The sequence below is a fragment of the Lynx canadensis genome, chromosome D3 (genome assembly GCF_007474595.2).
Source record: "Lynx canadensis isolate LIC74 chromosome D3, mLynCan4.pri.v2, whole genome shotgun sequence".
Classification (NCBI taxonomy): Eukaryota; Metazoa; Chordata; class Mammalia; order Carnivora; family Felidae; genus Lynx; species Lynx canadensis.
In genome coordinates, this window is record NC_044314.2 from 80254784 (window position 1) to 80274853 (window position 20070).

General features: G+C 43.0%; 1 protein-coding gene across 1 annotated transcript in view; it reads right to left on the reverse strand.

Annotated features, from left to right (window-relative positions):
- Nucleotides 1-20070, reverse strand: part of FBXW8 (F-box and WD repeat domain containing 8) — a 122521-nt gene that overhangs the window by 34120 nt on the left and 68331 nt on the right. The window contains exons 6-7 of the mRNA XM_030292469.1: nt 6980-7176; nt 3809-4015 (exon numbers count right to left, since the gene is read on the reverse strand). Coding sequence (XP_030148329.1) covers nt 3809-4015; nt 6980-7176 — 404 coding nt within the window. The remainder of the gene's footprint in view (nt 1-3808; nt 4016-6979; nt 7177-20070) is intronic.

Sequence of the window (20070 nt, forward strand, 5' to 3'; positions counted from 1 at the left end):
TCATAAATACCATTCTCATGGAGGAAGTGTTTTTGACAGAGTCAGGAAATGTGAGACACACAAACAAATTTTAGAGGGATGTTAACAGAAGTGACACTGATTTTTACACAGCAGCATGATGGAGAGGCCAGAGTAATCACAACCACATCTTTTTTCCTTCAGTCACTTGGCAATGGCTACCTTTCAGGTCATCGATGCCAATGAAGGTAAGAAAGAGCCCAAGAAGGCGATATCAAAACTCTGGAACCCCTAAGTCTGGGGATCCTTGCACACAGGCAAACCAAGATGTACTGGGACACTACTCTCTCTCTCTCCGAACCCTCCTACCTGAGCCGGAAATAGCTGAACAACCAGCTGTGTTTACAGGCCTTTTCTTTTTAATTTTTTAAAAAGCTTATTTATTTATTTATTTTGAGAGAGCACGTGAATGGCAGAGGGGCAGAGAGAGAGAGAGAGAGAGAGAGAGAGAGAATCCCATGCAGCGGGGCTCAATCTTATGACTGTGAGATCACGACCTGAGCCGAAATTAAGAGTTGGACACTCAACCAACTGAGCCACCCAGAGGCTCCTACAAGCCTCTTCTTAAGACTAAATACACTTCTGCTATGTTCCGTGTTTCATTTCCTTAGGAGACTATGTGTAGTAAGAGGGCTAGGTTCTTGACAAGTGCCAATTTGCTGAAGTCTATGCAGAATGCCGTTGTCAAGCTCCAATGCCAGGAACACAACTGGTGTTCTGTAACTCTCTGTGCCGAACACACGTCCGGCTGGCTAGCTAGATGTGTGAATGGATGGATTTGAACCATTATTACTTGATGCTCAGACAGCTGTGGTGCCTATAAAATGCTAATGTGATCATCATACGGTGCAAGGATGTTCTCCTGCTAAACAAAAATAACGCCTCTGGAATACTTCTACAGGTTAGGGAAATTCTGGTTGCTGACTCAAATTCTGTGTCAGTATTTGGACTTCACTGTCCGCTTTGATCACAGTTAATCAATAACGGATTATAACTAAACCCCAGTTCTGTATCAGTAAAAACGAAGATAAACCAAACTCTCTGTTCTCATAAAGCTTTCATCTGAATCCTAAATATACAGGCCAGAGGCACAGACACAAACCCCCCTGTGTATATAGCTCCAGGCAAACTCTACTGGTAATGGTCTCGCATCAACCTAATAAAATGTGCTGGGCCACATGCGGCCGGGCCACAGCACAGATGTAGCCAAAACATGGTACTCACAAGCACGGTGACACCGAGCAACGCACATGAGACTGTTTGGGAATTATGATATTACGATATAGGATAGCAGGAGGACACTAAAATCTCACAGCGTCACCCATAACATGGCTTAATTCACACAGAGATATCACATGACAATTTCAATTCCTAAAAATGCAGGTTTTTCTCAGGAAGCAGACAATCCATTAAACGCAATCAGACGGAAAGTGCTGCCTCCTCAAAAATGAGGGAAGTTTCATAGGGAAAGCCTGGCTTCCCTCACGTTCCCGTGGGCGGCACTCACGTCGGAGAAACAGCTCCATGCAAAGTTATTACCAAACTACGAACAACAACCGACTCTCCACCCACACAAGTGATGGAGGGTTTGAAGCCGCACTCACAAAATATTTGGATGACTAATGCTACCGTCAGATTTCGGAGAGGTTGTTAAACACGCTCTTGTAGCAAATTTATTTCCACTCTTCATTTTAAAACCCCGATGAAAAATACCGGGTAATCACTTATTTGAGGGACTAGAAACTTTTAAAAATGGATTTTCATAAAATCAATAGATTAATCAGCTGATTCTTATAATCAATGCTTTTAACTGGGTTGAAAAACCCAAAAGGCATCCCAAACAGCACTTTCTTACATCGATGTTGAACGGATGCACCCGGTCTAAATTTGAGCTCAACACTCTGCCCCTTTGCTGGTTTCTCAAATATATCCACTCACGTAAGTCAAAGAGAAAGAGGGCCTGTTTATGAAAAATTTATTAAAGTATGACAAATTTAAACCAGGCTAGTGCTAAATATAACTATCATCTCACTACGCCGAGAACTTGAGAAATAAATGAGAACCAAAGCCTGAAAGTATGATGGATGAAAAGTCAGAAAGCAAACAGTCTCTCTTCTCTCAACAAATGAGCTCAGTGGGGACCAGAAAAGAAGGTGTTCTCAAAGCCCGAGAAAGGAAACTGCCTTAGGACACCAACTGTGGTCCCCTCCCCCACTTCCTAGGAAGGCACAGCACAATTCTATCATCGTCTATCTCGCCAGCTAAGCTGTGAATGTGCTCCAACAAAACAGGCCAACTTGAGCACAAAGGGAGTCCGTTGTCACAGTGAGGTTACAATAAGCCACACATATTTTCTGCCACTTTATTGCCTCTTCCTGAACGAAGAAGAGGTCCGTGGAATCCAGGATGCTTCAATTCTTTGAGCACTTACTAAGTTGCAAAACCAGTGAACATCTAAATGAATGAGATCTGACCTTACAGGGGGCTACACAAAGGGGAAACAGTATGTAAAAACCACAACCAGAGGCCAGACTTAAACTATGAGGGGAGGAAATAAAAGCGCCATGATGGTAATGCTCGCTCGCCAGGCACCAAGCTTAAAGCTTTACAGACACGTTTTCATTTAACCCTACAATTTTACCAAGTAGCCACTGTTCTGAACTCCCTGGGGCATGAAGAGGGTTAAGCCACCTGCTTAAGGTCACACAGGGCGGTAGGTTACTACCAAGCTGGTACTGAAACTCAGGCTGTGTGCATCCAGAGTCGGCTCCTCCAGCTCCTGTGCTGCTCTGTGGAGAAGGGCTTCCTTCCCGGAGGAGAAGGGTGCTGTCAGAGGAGCCGCTGGCTCAGGGAAGTTCCCTCCCAGGGACTGTACCCATAGGCAGCAGGGTCAAGAGCAGGAAAATTGGAGAAAAACAAAGCAAAACAAAATAAAAAACTGAATCCCTTTCTCCCGATTCCACTGGAAGAGAGAAAGTTCTATAAATCAAATTTAAGACTAACTACTTGGCTTACAGTCAGGCTAGTAAAATGCTAGGTAGTGATAAAATTTAGTCACCATGCAAAGAATTTCAATTACAAACTTGTCTCCTTAATTCTGGCTCAAGGATGATCAGAAGGCACTTTTATGCACTACTGGTGAGAATGCAAATCTTGCTGCAACCCTTACCACCATCCTGAGTGTATACCTTCTGCCCAGGCAACACAACCGCTGGGAATCTATCCCAGAGATCGACCACACAAGGACTCGCAAGAGTTGCAATATGCATCGTAGCACTGCCTGTAATCGCTGAGACAGTGAAAGTGACCTAAATGCCCACCAGCGAGGGGGCCAGATACACAGACCATAGGTTGTAAGCCTACGCCAGAATCCTAGCGAGACGGAGCATGGTATGCGGTGACGTGGAATGCCCTCCAAGGCTTATTACTGAATAAAAATGTTGGGTACAGAACAGATGTATACTACGATCGCATTTCCACAAATACGGTTTTTGGTGCATAAATGTACTTCTAAACACATTAAATTTTTCTTGATACCTAAAAAATGCTTAGTTTCTTCTGTGGAATGGGGCTGGGGGAAGGGAGGAGAAAGGAGACAATTACTTTCCATTTTACATCCTTTAGAAGAGCTTCAGGTCTGTTTTTTTTTTTTTTTACCATGCTAAATGTATATGGTCTGAATACATCTTAAAAATATATAATATCAGAGAGCCTTAATTTTTTAATTGCCTTCTAAAAAATAAAAATCGACGTTCTTTTTTGTTGATTATACACCCTACTATTTCTGTACCTTGTTTCCTTCGTATACCCATCCCAGACTCTTCACACCAAAAGCAGCCTGGTTGGCTGAGACATCCAGACACGTGACCGGCTGGCCATAGACGTAATGGAGGGTTCTGGCAGAGTCTTCAGCTTTCAGCAGGTATACCAGATCTCCAGCTGTGGCCACTGCCACAGGATACCTTCCGGTATCTGGAACGATTTCAAGGTAGTCAACCTGTGAACGGGGAAGAGTTACACAGTCTGTCAGGTCTCACCTCCAGCTCATCCTTACTTGGTCAAAAAACACACGATGCCTCCCAGAGGTCACTAAGACCAGCGACCTAACAGAAAAAGATGGGCAAAGAAACAGCTCATAGGAAAGGAGAACACAGTTCCTACACTAATAAAGAAACGCTTTTTGTAAAAGAAACACAGTATGTTCCTAATAAGAGACATACGAAGTAAAAATTCACCGAGATACCATTTTTACCAGTCATAGCAGTAAAATCCATTAGCTTGATAGGACACCGGTCTGGAAGTAGAGGGGAGACAACCATATTTGTGGATCCCGCTTACGGTTGGTGGGATGTAATCGAGTCCAACTTCTCTAGAGGGAAATCTGGCAATACTTATCACAATGTCAAACGCACATACGCACTGAACCAGCAAGTCAGTCCTAGGAATTTACTTACAAATAAACACATACACACACACACACACACACACACACACACACACACACACAAACTGCATACAAGGTTACCTGCTGTAGCACGATGCTGTCATAGCTAAAAACTGGAAACACCTACTACACATGCCTTACTAAGGGGCTAATTAACAGGAATACCATGTAGTCACAGAAAAAAGCATGATACAAAATGGAATCATCTCCAAGATAAATTTGGGGACAAAAAGCAAGGAAGGGGAGTAGAAGGATTCACAGTGCACTAACGTGCGTGGAGGGGGGCAGAGGGAACACGGTGTGCGTGGCTTGTGCAAGCATAAATCTGCTAAGGACGGCTGCCTGCAAAGAGGGAACAGAGTTCTTTGATGGGGTGGAAGAGAGATTTCTCCCATAAACCTTACTGCCTTTTAAATTCTGAAACATGAGAGTATAAGAACTATTCAAAATATTGTTTCCTTGTTTTCTTTTTTTTACAAGAAACTGAATCAAATCCCCCCGGTTCCCAATCAGCAAAATTCACATTTTAACATTTGTGCAGGTACCAGAAATGTGCAGCTAAAAGGCTAAAAAGAGCGGCATTATCCGTCCTCTGCTGTTTCCAGGTCATCGAGGGTACGATACCACCGCCACGGTACTCCTGACCGCATTAGCGCGACCGCTGCCTCTGATCTGCACGGCAACGAGGCGCTCCCTTCAGGCATCACTTGCTTTTCTACGTCCCTAAGTGGCACATTTCTCCCGAGCACATTTCACACCAGGTTTTCACCTCCTTGAGTAAAATCTCAGCATACAAAAGCAGGTGTGGCACGCTGTGTAATCGTGAAAACCACCGCGTGAAAGGACAGCGTGGCCCTGACAAGAAGCCAAACGAGTTCAAAAGCCTGAATCCTAAGGACTGTCCAGAGGAGCTGGAGGGACAGTATACATCCGGGGGCCTCTGCTGTTAATCCTTGGGCCCAAGAGTGTGAGTGTGAGTGTGAGTGGTGCCCCCACCCACAACCTGCCCAGCTGAGGACTCATCACAAAGGAAGGACGGAAGGGCTAGGCCAGTGCTGCAACCCAGGGAAGATGGCCACTGTGATTCGGGGAGCCCACCTGGGAAGACAAAAGTGGCCCGCAGGGCCGGGCCGGTGGGGGGGGACCTTTTTCAGGGCGGCCCGGCAGCCCCTCATCCGAGATGAGAAATGAGGCCTATGCTGCCAAGCAGTCGTGGCTTGCTTCCTCTCCCCCCCATTCTAAAAGTCATTTCCTATTTCCCTAAAATTAACATCCTCAGCCTAGCTGTTTAGTTTCACTTTATTGTTGGACTTCTGACAGACCAAGAGGCTCAGACTGACTGTGGTGGTGCCATTTGCCAGAAGCTGTAAACTCCTTCAAAAAGCTTCCAGTGGGTGCCAGGATGCCACTTTATTGCCAAGGCAGGATTTACACTTTACGGAGGAACTCACATCCTAAGTAATTGTCTGCATTCATATAATTATTGCTGGTCTAGAATGTTCTTTAGGCAGAGACCAAATAATAAGCACTACAGTAGTTTTGAGAACAAAGAAAGATGGTACTTCACATTTTTCTAGTAAAACCCCCGAGAGGAGCATCAGACGGTTTGGGGGGAACACCACCCACAGGGCAGAAACTGGTCATTAAAGGGACAAGAAGCTTATGCAGGCGAAGTGCTGACATCATGGCTTTTTAGTTACTCAAGGCTAACAAGATCTCCACCAGGGGGAAAAGGCAGAAAAACAGGATCTGTTCCGGATCAGACCACCAATTCGTTGTTCAACACTGGCTTTTCTGCTCACTCTACTAGTGCCAAATCGAGTTTGTTTACATTAAATCCAAATTTAGCGCAGATTTGAGCACTTCCTTCTTACCGCAGAATCACCTCCCACCGTATAAAAGTGGAGGCTCACGTGTAACTGAGTATGGAGATAAGCTTGACGTAAAGAACGCTTCAGGTTGGCTGAGCTTCACGCATGACATCCTGGAACTCGGCTCCCCAATTAACACTGACTTAAACGTGTTTTCACTCAGGAGTTACTCTTAATTCCAGGTGAGAAAATCTGAGGCGGAACAAAGTGTAGGACGGAAATCTTCCCTCCCATATGGACTGGGAAGGTACCACTGAATTCATTTTCATCATTTTCACTGACATGATAGGCCAGAAACCGAGCTCACATTTCCAGAGGCGAACATCTCATTTTAGGTGAAGGAGGCTGAGGACCACAGTGACGAGAAACCCCTGGCCCGGAGGTCAGCCCCAAGATCTGAATCTCAGCTCCTTGGCTCTGAGATCCGGGGCAAACCGATACACTGCTCTCAGCCTCTATGGGCTTTTTGGTAAATGGGGAAAAAGAATACTATCTACCTATTTTGCAGGGCTGCAGTGAGATTTAGAAATGTAAGGCCCCCAGGAAGCCCCGAGGGAATGGGAGCTGCCGAAGTCATTACTATCTGTTTGATCGGACCCAGAGGTTCTAAGAATGGAGAATCAAATGACTGGACTAAAAAGCTCACCAGTTTCTGAACTTCGAACTCTGCCGCGATTTGCCAGTAGCCCTCGTCGTTGGGGCGCAACATTACAACATCAAAAGCGGAAGCTGTGGCAACCGTTGCATCTTCCTGGCTGAGGGCTAGTGCCTGTATTCTTGCGTCATGCTCAAAACGATGGATGGGATACTTTCCGGTCCTTAGATCCCAGATATTAAGAAACCCTACGTAGAGAAAAACAGGGCAGGTAATTTTAGATTTCCTTAAAACGCACAATTATAAAGTAATCATGCAATATAAAGAAAGTTAAAAGGTAAATGACAAATTTGCATCACATACAACACAGGGCCGATTTCCTTAACAATGAGCTTCTAAGGTCCAATAAGGAAAAAAAAAAGCAATTGGAAAGTGAGCAAAGGACAAGAGCATGCTGGTCACAGTAAAAGAAATACAACTGATGTACACAGTAAGAAAAACGCAAAAATTCACTCACAATTAGAAAAATACAAAAACGGGGGCGCCTGGGTGGCTCAGTTGGCTGAGCATCTGACTTCAACTCAGGTCACGATTCCACGGTTCATGCATTCGAGCCCCGCGTCGGGCTCTGTGCTGACAGCTCAGAGCCTGGAGCCTGCTTCGGATTCTGTGTCCCTCTCTTGCTTTGCCCCCCCCCGCCCCCCCTCCCCCGTTCACGGGCAAGCGCACGCGCTCTCTAAGAAAAAATAAAACACTAAAAAAAAAAAAAAGAAAAACACAAAAACGGTAACAGAATATTATTTTTCATCCATCAAACTGACAAAAATGAAAAATTTCATAAAACATTTTGTTGTTGAGGCTATAGGGAAATAGACTCTATTTTTTTAAATGCTTATTTATTTTGAGGGGGGAGAGGGGCAGAGGGGGGGGGAGAGAATCCCAAGCAGGTCCCATGCTGTCAGTGCAGAGCCTGACCTGGGGCTCAATCTCACAACCAAACCATGAGATCATGACCTGAGCCAAAACTGACTGAGTCAGATGCTTCACTGACAAAGCCACCCAGGCACCCTAGGCTCTATCTTAAATTGTTGGTGGAGATATAAACTAATTCACCCAACTTGGGAGGCAATTTGATGGTACGTACCAAATTACGAATGTCTACAGGATAGTCGCTGAAATGTTTTTCATTATGTCAAAAGATTAGAAGCTATCTAAATGTGCACCACAGTTTGAAATTTAAATAAAATGAGGAATTAAAAAGACTGTGTCAGATTTATACATAAGCTACCTGAAAGATCAACAAAATATATTATTAAATGAAAAAAGTGAAGGACAGAGTAGTGGTATAGTAGGTTATACTACTTTCGTGTTTTAAAAAATTTACACACACACACACAAACGTATACACAGACTATCCTCGTGTATGGAAGGATACACAAGAAACTGTTACCAGTGCTTGGCATTGAAGGAAAGAAACCAAAGAGAAGGGACAAGAGTAGGAGGGCATTTTACTATATATCCACTTGTATATTCTGAAGATTTTCCCTAAAATTATTTTTACTAAAAAGATAAATTTTATAAAGTGTTTTTATGAGACAGACTTAACAATAGCAGGACACACATCAATTGCTGAATACTTTGCACATATGGCGCTCCTAATTCATTCTCTTAATTGTCCATTCATGCAACAAATAATTTTTCCCAGTTTTATTGATTACAGTTGACATATAAGTTGTACGACACAACAATCTGATATATGCATACACTGTAAAATGATTACCATAGTACATTAGTTAATACCCATCACCTCACACAGTTAACAAATTTCTTTTTCCTTAGAATGAGAACTTTTAAAATCTACTCTCTTAGCAACTTTCAAATATACGGTACAGTATTAACTGTGGTCATCATGTTGTAGGTTAGATCCCCAGAACTTATCTTCTAACTGGAAGTTTGGACACCTTTTGACCACCTTTACTGATTTTTCCCACACCTCCGTCCCCAGGAATCACAAATCTGTTCTCTGTTTCTGAGGGTTTTGTTTGTTTGTTTGTTTGTTTGTTTTTATTTTTTTTTATTTTTATTTTTTTAAAAAAAAAATTTTTTTTTTTTTAACGTTTATTTATTTTTGAGACAGAGAGAGACAGAGCATGAACGGGGGAGGGGCAGAGAGAGAGGGAGACACAGAATCGGAAACAGGCTCCAGGCTCCGAGCCATCAGCCCAGAGCCTGACGCGGGGCTCGAACTCACGGACCGCGAGATCGTGACCTGGCTGAAGTCGGACGCTCAACCGACTGCGCCACCCAGGCGCCCCTGTTTGTTTGTTTTTAGATTCCACACATAAGTGAGATCACACAGTATTTGTTTTTCCTCGGACTTATTTCACTTAGCATAACGCCCTCAAGGTTCACCCATGTTGTTGCCAATAGCGGAATTTCATGGCTGAATAGTATTCCGTTGGACACGTATACCACAATTTCTTTATCAGTTCGACTGTCAATGGACACTCAGGCTGTTTCCATGTCTTGGCTGTCATGAATAATGCTAATGCTGCAGTGCACGTGGGGTGCGGACGGTTCTTCGGGACAGTGACTTCATCTCCTTTGGACATATACCCAGAAATGGAATTGCTGGACCATAAGAAATCTAGAGTTCTAGATTTCATTTTTGGGGGAACCTCCATACCGTTTTCCAGTGGTTGCACAAATTTACATTCCCACCGACAATGCACGAGGGCTTTCTCTCCACATCCTCACCAGCATCTGTCATCCCTGGTCTTTGACGACAGCCATTCTAGCAAGCGTGAGCTATCAGGCAGAAAATTACTGAGCATGTTATATATGGGGCACTGTTGTGGATGCCAGCAAGATCTGAAAACAGCCACTAACTTGTATTTTACATCCTTCCTCACACCACCCTCTTCCAGCCGCAGTGAGCACTGATGCTTTACTTTCCATCATTATCAAACGTGAGCTTAACTATCCTACACTTGCTAAAAACCTTGATCTACCTACGCACCCTTGTCCCTCCAGCTCCCCGGATGCTGCTACCCAGATGAATCCCTCTTACACACACTGGCTGTGTGTCTCCACCTTTCTCAAATGGTCTACAGCATGATATCCAAGTTTTCCAAGTGGTCTTCAGACCAGAAGCCCCAGCAGCTGCAGCATCACCTGGGGGCTTGTTAGAAATGCAGATCTGGGGGCAACAGAAACTCTGGGGATATACACTCAAGTCTGAGAACCAGTCTGTCTACAGGAACTTACACTCTTCTATCAGAAACAGAAACTTTTCTGTACCTGGGATGCCTTTCTTCTTCTTACCCAAATTCTTTTTATCATTCCCACCCACTTCTTTCCCTGCCAATATGTACCCAAGAAAATAATTACTGTCTGCATCATACTGGATAACGTCCTGCTCCAATTCCCACTGATTTTATTTTTCAAAGTTCCCTGAGAAATGATTGCACAGAAATAACAGTCTGTGGTTATTTGAGTTCAAATCCAGCTCTACCACTTGCTAGCAGAAGGTCTTGGGCAAGTTACTTTAAGCTGTGGGCCTGTCTCTTCATCTACAAAATGGAAGATAACATTACCTACTGCACAGGACTGTTGGACAGACGAAAGGGGAAAAGCCACACCAAAGGCTGGAAATAGGCCATTTTTACCTTTCATGTGTTCTAGAAGGCCTGCCATGTTGTAAAGCATGTTTACAATCTACTAATAGTGCAAATTCCCTCCGTTGCTCCTCCAAAAATCTAATCCTACTTCCTACAACTTCCTGTTACCCAAAACAGATAAAGCTCTTTCACGTTTCTTCTCTCGGCAATCCAAGTGCTTTGAACTTAGGATCTTACCATAAAGCATCATTCAGTACTAAAAAATACAGTCAGAAGAAAGTAATGCATGTGGGCTGCTCTGCAAGACTTTGAAACCGCCAGCAGGCTAGGTGGGTGATGACAAACAGAAGCGGAGCTTTCTTCAAGTTAAATGTCGCTTCAGACGTAAAACAGCGTTCTTTTCTGAGAATTACGATAAACCAAGGGGATCCGCGGGTCACACACGGCTCCACGACACATTCCCCTGGCAAATCTTTTGGCAAGTCCTCCCCACTCTCAGAAGAAACAGAGATGCTGCAGAAAACGCTGAATACACATTCAATAGGAGACAGGCATATTCCAAGACGTGCCTCCTCCGAGCACTTCTGCGTTATGTGTGTTTGCCTTTGTTCAGAGACGTCACAATAAACAGTCACGAGAGAAACAAAATTTGCAATTTTCACAGAGCTTTTGAGAGTGAGACATTTTCATTTGTCTCCTCTCATTGAGTGCTCACTTCCATTTTGGGAGGAACATCATTATCCTCATTTACAAAAGAGAACAGAAGCTCCGAGTGGTTAAACAACTGGTCCAAAGCCACTTGGTATGTGATGAGGCTGGGCTGGAATTATGCTGGGAAAGTGCGGGATGTGCGGCTGCCTCTCCAAGTGCATAAAATAACCATGAGCTCCACGAGCAAATGACGTAAACTTGCCTGGATTCTGCCAAATGTGGAAGTTACTCAACCACGGCTCACTCTAAGCACACATGGAGTTTATCTATAAACACATTTTTCATTATTAATCAACTACTCGGTTTTGTCGGCATCACTATTCCAACAGAATCTTGTGCAATAAAATATCCTTTGCTGCAAGGTTGAGCTTCACAGAGCCATCCTAAGAAAGGTCTTTTTGGAAAATATATTCTAGGGTTCCCTCAATTTAATGGCCACATTCTTTTCTGGACTCCTACAGCGTCGTCATCTTTATCAACTCTCTCTACTCCCTTCAACTACTAAGCATATAAAACCTTGTCAGCCCCTTCCCTGTCGACAGCACAGTCCTCCAAGACCACTTTTACATGTGTGAACATTTAAAACTGTCATGTCCTCTGAACGAATTGACCCTCCGTTGTGTGAAATGCCCCTCTTTACCCCTGGTTGTGTTCTTTGCTCTGAGATCTTCTTTGTCTGCTATGGATACAGGCATTCCAGCTTTCTCCTGATTAGTGTTAGCACTGTATATATTTTTCTGTCCTTTCTCTTTGCCTTGTGTCTTCACATTTGAAACGAGTTTCTTGTCGACAGCATATATACTTGGTCTTGTTTTTAACTGGAGTGTGTAGACTATTTCCTTTAATGTGGTTATGGGCAGGAATGGGTTTTTCCTACCATTTTGCTATTTGTCCCATTTGTTCTGTGTTCCCTTTTTCTCTTTTTCTGCCTGCTTTTAGATGGAGTATTTGCTTCAACCGAGTATGTGTTTATTCCATTTGCGTTCCCCTGTTGGCTCATTAGCCCAAACTCTTGTTGTGTTATTTTAGCCCAAATGCTTCAGCATTTTAGCATTCATCTTTAACTTACCGGTCTACCCTCCAGTGACACTGCCCCACTTCATGTGAAGAGGGCGAGCTTCACTGCCACACACTTCCATTTCCTGCCCCCCAGCCTTTGTGCCACTGTGGTCAGGCTTTTCGTTTCTATGTGTGTGATGAACCCCATGTACATTATTACTTTTGCATCAGCAGGCAATTAATCTTTAAAAAAGGACTTAAACAGTAAGAAAAAAAAAAGCCACGTATACTTACCCATGTAATTACCGCATCTGGGGCTCTTCCAATATCACTTTTAACACTAAATCCTGCAGCTGTTGCAAGATTTGCAATTTCACTTTGCAACTGTGTTGCTGGACACTTGACCCAAAAACACCCGGGCAAGGTGGGCAGGAAGAGACACAGCAGCCAACGGGGAGAGATGTTTGGGTGGAAGCTAGTTTTATAAATGATCAATCTGTTCGTTAGTAGTTACATCATGGCTACTCTTACAACCTCAAAACTGCAGGGACTTGAACTACGAATACCTGAATTATAATAATGTCTTCTAATATTGTAGCTGACTATCACCCACGTTAACCAACATTTAGTCAAAAGGGAATCGATGTAATAGTACAATCAAGTATTTACTGAGCCCCGGCTTTGGGCCAGCCACTATTCTAGGTAGTCAGGAAACTGCGGCAAATAAGACAAAATAAAACAAGAAAGTCACTGACTGCATGCAGTGAATATTCTCATGGCATCTACCAAGCATCTCGTTTGGGGGCAGACAGAAAGGATAGGACTCCTATTCTCACAAAACCTGCACCTGAGAGAAACAAACCTTTTAATGACCAAAATGTAACACAGAACAGAAGATACAAAGTACAATGGGAAAATGGATATGCTTTTTATCATGCCATAAAATTATTTTAATATCCCCAAAGAAGGGGCGGCTAATTTCTCTAGACACTTCAAGTTGAACTGGATGCAAAACCATCACGTGACATTAAGTAAGTAGCCAATGCCTGTCAGAACCAAATATAGTCACTTGTCAAACAGGTGATAATTTTTTTTTTCAATATATGAAATTTATTGTCAAATTGGTTTCCATACAACACCCAGTGCTCATCCCAACAGGTGTCCTTCTCAATACCCATCACCCACCCTCCCCTCCCTCCCACCCCCCATCAACCCTCAGTTTGTTCTCAGTTTTTAAGAGTCTCTTATGCTTTGGCTCTCTCCCACTCTAACCTCTTTTTTTTTTTTTTTCTTTTCCTTCCCCTCCCCCATGGGTTTCAAACAGGTGATAATTTTTAAAAATCTGATAGAAATTCATTCAAAAGGCCAAGTCTTATATCACAGAAACAATAATGATATGGATTTGGCTCTTGATATTGTGTGGACCTCTCAAGTGTCAGAACTGTGTCCTTTTTCTTCCATATCGCCTATGTCAGTGAATTCAGAACGTCACTGACAACGTGGCTGTCAATAAAGGTTTGCCAAATGTTTGTCTTACGTTTTAGCAAGGGACGTAACAAAACAAAAGAAACAAAAATCCACCGCAACTCAAACACAAAAGGGAAATGGGCTGGGAGGGAATGGGGCTATTTCATGGAACCCAAAGGCAAGAAGCACAGCTGGAGATCATAAGGAATCTGAACCAGGGACTAGGAAGACATTCAGAACCAAGGCAGGGTATGTGTTCTGTGTGCCTCTCTGTGCAGCTGTTTTCATTCTTCTGTCTCCCCCCACAAACCAGCTGTCGCTCTTCCCCAATCTGCAGAGTCTTCTAATCCAAGCATAGAACCCAGACTAAATGTGTGAGGCCCAAATGGCTCATCCCAATCCATGAATTAGCTGCCCCCCGGGCCTACGGTTCCCACCCTCCTCCAACCGAGGCCAAAGACTAACTCAAATACTCAATGTGAACGTGCCTACCCCTACGGGGGCTAAGGAGGTTCACTGGGGTTAGGAGACACCCCAAAAGTGTCTACTACACTTATCCTGCAAGTCAGGCCAGGGGAAAACGAGCAAATGTCTTAGCAAATGCAAAGGCAGGATCTGTGTAGTTAGTTCCTCAGTAGTGACTTAAAAAGCAGGTCACTGCCATCATTTCCTGAACAAGCCATGATCCCTAAGCGCCAGAGCTCACGGCCCCCATTTATTTGCCCCACACCGGGAAAACTAAAAGGACAGCAGAGGTCTTTCTCCCTGACGAAACCTCAAGAGCTGGATGAAGGATGTCCAACTCTGAGCCAGTGCCAGCCTCACGACAACACGACTTCATCCACGAGAAATATGAAACGGATGCAGACGAAAGAAGAAAAAGGGTCTGTCAAAAAATCTGGAAGGGCACAATGAGTGAGGGCCCTCGGCCCAATCGAGGAGATGGGAGTGGGGCTCTGACAAGCGGCAGCAGGGCGGAAGCAACTCGGAGCTCACCCTAGACCGGGGAACGGTTGTTAACAATGACATGAGTAACGATGGCCAGTCTTCTGAGGAGACACAAAGCCTGCTCAGCAGCTGTGGTGGGCACCCATGCCAGTTTGCGACATGCCCCTCCCACCTCCCGGAGGAGGCCAGCCAGAGTGTGGTAATGAAACTGCACATAGTGGAAATGGGATCTAAATGAGTTTAAACTGATTTATGTGAGCTTTTGTAAAGATTACTCGATATCAGGAAAGTGCTACCACTGTGAAATAATGTCGACAATCCTTAAGACCTCCGCCTAATGGTACTTGCACAGAATATTTATATTCCTCGTCATGGGAACAAGGACCATAATGGATACCATTTTTGTTTTATTAGGGATGCATATTTAAATTAATCTGCTATTTGCCTAAACAATTAGCTGCTTCTGTTTGTGTGCACAAAGCCAAAGTTGCAATTAGGCTTCCATCAAAAAGATAAGTCCCAACTAAAACTGTCCCCGTGGGGTCGTAAGAGCTCAGGGCAGAACTTTCCAAAATTACTTTTTAGCATAATGGTAATTATGTTAATTGCTTGAAAGGTAAATAACTGCTGAACCGGTTTTGGGGGGGGGTGGGGAAACACACCACACACAACTGGCCCTGCCCCCTCCCCTTTGATCTTTTTCAAGCACCATTAAAATTTAAAACAGGTTGACAGTTTAGAAAGTCACAGACTAGTCACTTCTTAAACCACAGAGTGTCTTGTGGTCTCTAGTGCTTCCTTGATTAGAACTTATTGTAGCCATGAGCTCCTATCCTCTTGAGCTTGGACACTAAACACCTGAGGCGTAGGGCAGTTTCTGACCACAGTAATCGACCCCCCCCCTACCTGTGGGGGATACGTTTCAAGATCCCCAGGACATGCCTGACCATGGACAGTTCCAAACCCGCTAGGTACTATGTTTTTTCCTTTACATACATACCTTTGATAAAGTTTAATTTATAAACAAAAAAAAAAAGCACAGTAAGAGATCAACAATAAAATAGCACAATTATAACACTATATTGTGACAAAGGTCATGTGAATGTGGTCTCTCTCTCAAAGTATCTTATTGAACTGAACTCATCCCTCTTTTTGCGATGATGTGAGATAATAACACACCTGCATGAAGAGATGGAACGATGTGCATGAGGTAGCGTTAGACTACCATTGACCGAGGACTCCAACCCCCCCCCCCCCCCCCCCCACCCCCCGCTTCTAGACCACAGTGGCTGCGGGTAACTGAAGCTGCAGAAACTGAAATCACGGATAAGGGGGCACTGCTGTAGTTACGTAGGCAGGGTCATCTAACTGCAGTTCAGAGAACAGTGAATGAAACTATTTTTAAAAACAGCTTGTAACTTCAATTTCCACCCCATAAACACTTGCCTATAAATAAACAGGAGCCAAAAAAACTCCTTGACAAGAGAAAAAGCATTTTATTTTATTTTTTAATTTATTATTTTTTTTAACGTTTATTTATTTTTGAGACAGAGACAGAGCATGAATGGGGGAGGGTCAGAGAGAGAGGGAGACACAGAATCGGAAACAGGCTCCAGGCTCTGAGCGGTCAGCACAGAGCCCGACGCGGGGCTTGAACTCATGGGCCTCGAGATCAAGACCTGAGCCGAAGTCGGCCACTTAACCGACTGAGCCACCCAGGCGCCCGGAGAAAAAGCATTTTAACAAAAATTTAAGATCTACCCATTGCATTCACTAACTGTGTACTGCCTCATTCATCAAGTCCATACAACAGCACTATGAGATAGAGGCCAGAGGTGTAAAGGTGGCATGGGTTTGAAAGGAGAAAATAAATTTTGCTTTTACGGAAGAGGTGGCCAGGGAGGTTAATATCAGTGCAAGGTACGGAAGGTCTGGAATAAGACAAAGTGTCTACCATGCATGTTCATCCTCAACACTGCAGCCGAACACAACTCTAAACCTGAACCCTGTGATGTGGAGAAAAACAACGCATAGGAAGCATTCTGGAAGCTGTACTTTGGACTGACGAGAATCTGAATGGGCTCGTGGACCGATCAAGTGGCTGGTTAGGCACAACAGATCGGCGACCGGATGAGAGATCACCAAAGCAGAAAGAGAGTCAAGAAGAAAGCAAGATGAATATAGTTAGGAATCTTGGGTTCAAAGCAGAAGAAAAACATTTTAAAAATAAAAAATGAGAAAAGACAGTAAGTTGAAAAGGAATCAAATAACAAGTAACAGATCGTAAGACAGGACAATGTGACTCCGTAGAAGAATTCAGAGTAACGGAGTCCAAGGAAAAACAGATTCATGGGGAAAGCATCCGGACCAGGTCTTCTACAAGGGGAAGTGCCAAGGAGGCAGAGAACGCGAAAGAGACATCACTATGCACACAGCCACCAACCCTGCCAGCTCCAGCCAGTGTCTTCCTACACTATAACGGAGCAATATAAACATAATCTGGAATATATTTTGAAGAGTCCATCAGACAGTGGTACTAGGTGATGCCTCCAGCGCACAAACTATGGTACTGGGCAATCGGGACAGTGGTGGTGGGTAGAGAAAGAACACTTATTCTTCACTACACATCCTTTGGGACAATTTGAATTTTTCCTACATGTTATACTATCTCAAAAATTTTATTATAATTTGTATACATATCTTTATAAATATTAACATGATTTGTGATGAGATTTTTTTCACTTTTCCCAATCACGGTCCACATAATTTTATAATCAACATTTAACTCTGATATACAAATTCTACTTCTGACTCAGTGATAGGTTAAGGTGAATTAAACTCCAAAGGAGTACGCAACATCGCCACCACTTTCCTGACCAGACAGGTGCCAGAGAGCCCAGGCCAAGAGTAGCCCAGGGTAAGTCTTAATCTCCTTGTTCTTTCTCTTTTCAAAAAGTTTATTTGTTACTAAAAGGCAAATAGGTCTATCTTCAAAAACAGTCCCACTCATGTGCTAAGTGACAGAACTATATAATATTTAGAAATGCGTGATTTAAGATAACGCTCAGGACTACTGAAGCAGAATGATGGGTACATGGGGATTCATCACCCTATTCTCCCCAATTTTGTGTATTTTGAATTTCCTACAATAAAAGGATTCTTAAAAATAATTTGAAAAGCTATCACTGACAAAAGTGAAGACACAGAACTTGTATTTTGCAAAAGTTTTCAGGAGCTACGCTCCGAACTTAGTGTAGTCTCAGAACAGATTTGCAATGGAAATTCCAGCAATGACATTTTGCAGGTTTTGGAAATCCCCTTCCAAGCCCTCGAAATATCCTGAAATCATACTATCAATGAATTCTCTTTCAATAAAAGTATTACATGGCTCAAAGGAAAAGTAGAAAAAATCAAAGATTTAGATTATGGCACCACTGTAGTCAACTCTGAGTTACGCCAAACAAGAAGGAGAAAGGGAACAGCAGATGATCTCACATTTCACTTAGGCATCTGAAACCCCCAATGCAAATCCCCCTGCATGTGGATGGGTTTTGCCAGGAGGGCCAAGAATGTTTAAGCTGGGGTGCCCCCATGTCCCTAGGTGCTCCCTGGGGGACAAGACAGGGGCAGGTGTGGATTACAACAGCCCTATACAGATTCTCTGAACTCCAGACCCATGGATCCACCTGCCTTAAAGACTAGTGGTCTTCAGACTTTTTTGTTTACCCCCCCCCCCAAAATTATTTTGGCAAATCAGGTCTCCCTTTCATATCTTACATATAAAACTGAAAAATCTTGTTTATCGTGTAGTGGCAAAAAAAAAAAAAACCCAAAAACCAAAAAACACACACAAAAAAACCCTAACTTCTGGCATACTGCTAAATACTGACATTTTAAAATAAAATGGCTATGCTTCAGATTCTGTGTCCTCCCTCTCTGTCCCTCCCCCGCTCACACACTGTCTCACTCTCTGAAATAAATAAATGTGAAAAAAAATTTAAATAATAAAATAAAATGGCTATATCATTCTTTAAAAAGTATTCTTTGGAAATGAAATATCACTCATACCATCATGCATTAAATAAAAGGGGGAAAGAATAGCCCAAAGATAAAAAGCAAAATACAGACACAAAGTGTGTGGAGAATCCTTAATTGTAGAATCACCACCAGAAGAACCTAGGTCCTAATCTCATTGAATATCAGGCTCCCAATTCAGCGAAAAAGAAAACAGTCAGGCACATTTTTTTTTTTCCTGAGTAATCAGCATATAAAAACATGGCATTTTAAATTGCTATGAGAAAAATTTTACCTTGTTTAATGATTTTTTAATTTTGAAATATTTGAGACTTACAAAAAAGCTCTAAAAATCATACAAGGAGTTACAGTTGACCCTTCACCCAGCTTCCCCAATGTTAACATATTACATAACCACTGTAACATGATCAAAGCCAGGAAATTAACATTGATACAAGATGTTTAACCTATAGACCTTATTTCCATTTCATGAAGTGGTTCACCAAAATCCTTCCCCCCTCCACCCCGTCCAGGATCCAATTCAGAATTCCATGTTGCATTTGTCATGTCTCCTTGCTCTGAGACAATTCCTCAATCTATCTTTGTCCTTCCTGTCCCTGACACTTGAAAAGTACTGACCATGTATCATTTTTTTTTTTAACGTTTATTTATTTTTGAGACAGAGAGAGACAGAGCATGAACGGGGGAGGGTCAGAGAGAGAGGGAGACACAGAATCTGAAACAGGCTCCAGGCTCTGAGCGGTCAGCACAGAGCCCGACGCGGGGCTCGAACTCACGGACTGTGAGATCGTGACCTGAGCCAAAGTCGGCCACTTAACCGACTGAGCCACCCAGGCGCCCCACTGACCATGTATCTTATAGAAGATCTCTCAGGTGTCTAATGTTTACTCATGGTTAAAATCAGGTTATGCATTTTTTGACATAAGTAGCACAGAAGTAACGTGCCTTTTCAGTGAATCAGGAGGTACATGATGTCAATTTCTCATTATTCACCATATCCTGTTTTTCATCATACTAATTTTAGCATCCATTGATCCTTGCCTGTAAGAATTATTCTAGCACTTGCCAAATGAGTTTCTATTTTCATCACTCCTCCATATAGAGAAATTCATTAATTGAAATGCTATTGTAAAGAAGAGCTGACTCTTCTCCCTTGCTTATTTAACTATTTATTTATACTGGCATGGACTCGTGGATATTTACTTTATTCTATAGGTTATAATCCATTAATATCCTATTTTGTTGCTTGAACTGCCCCTGATTTGCTGTTGGGAAGGAGCTCCAGTTTGTTTCCATTTTCCTATAAACAGAACCTCCTCCTTCCATCTTACCCACTTTTTTTTTTTTTTTTTTTTTTGGACC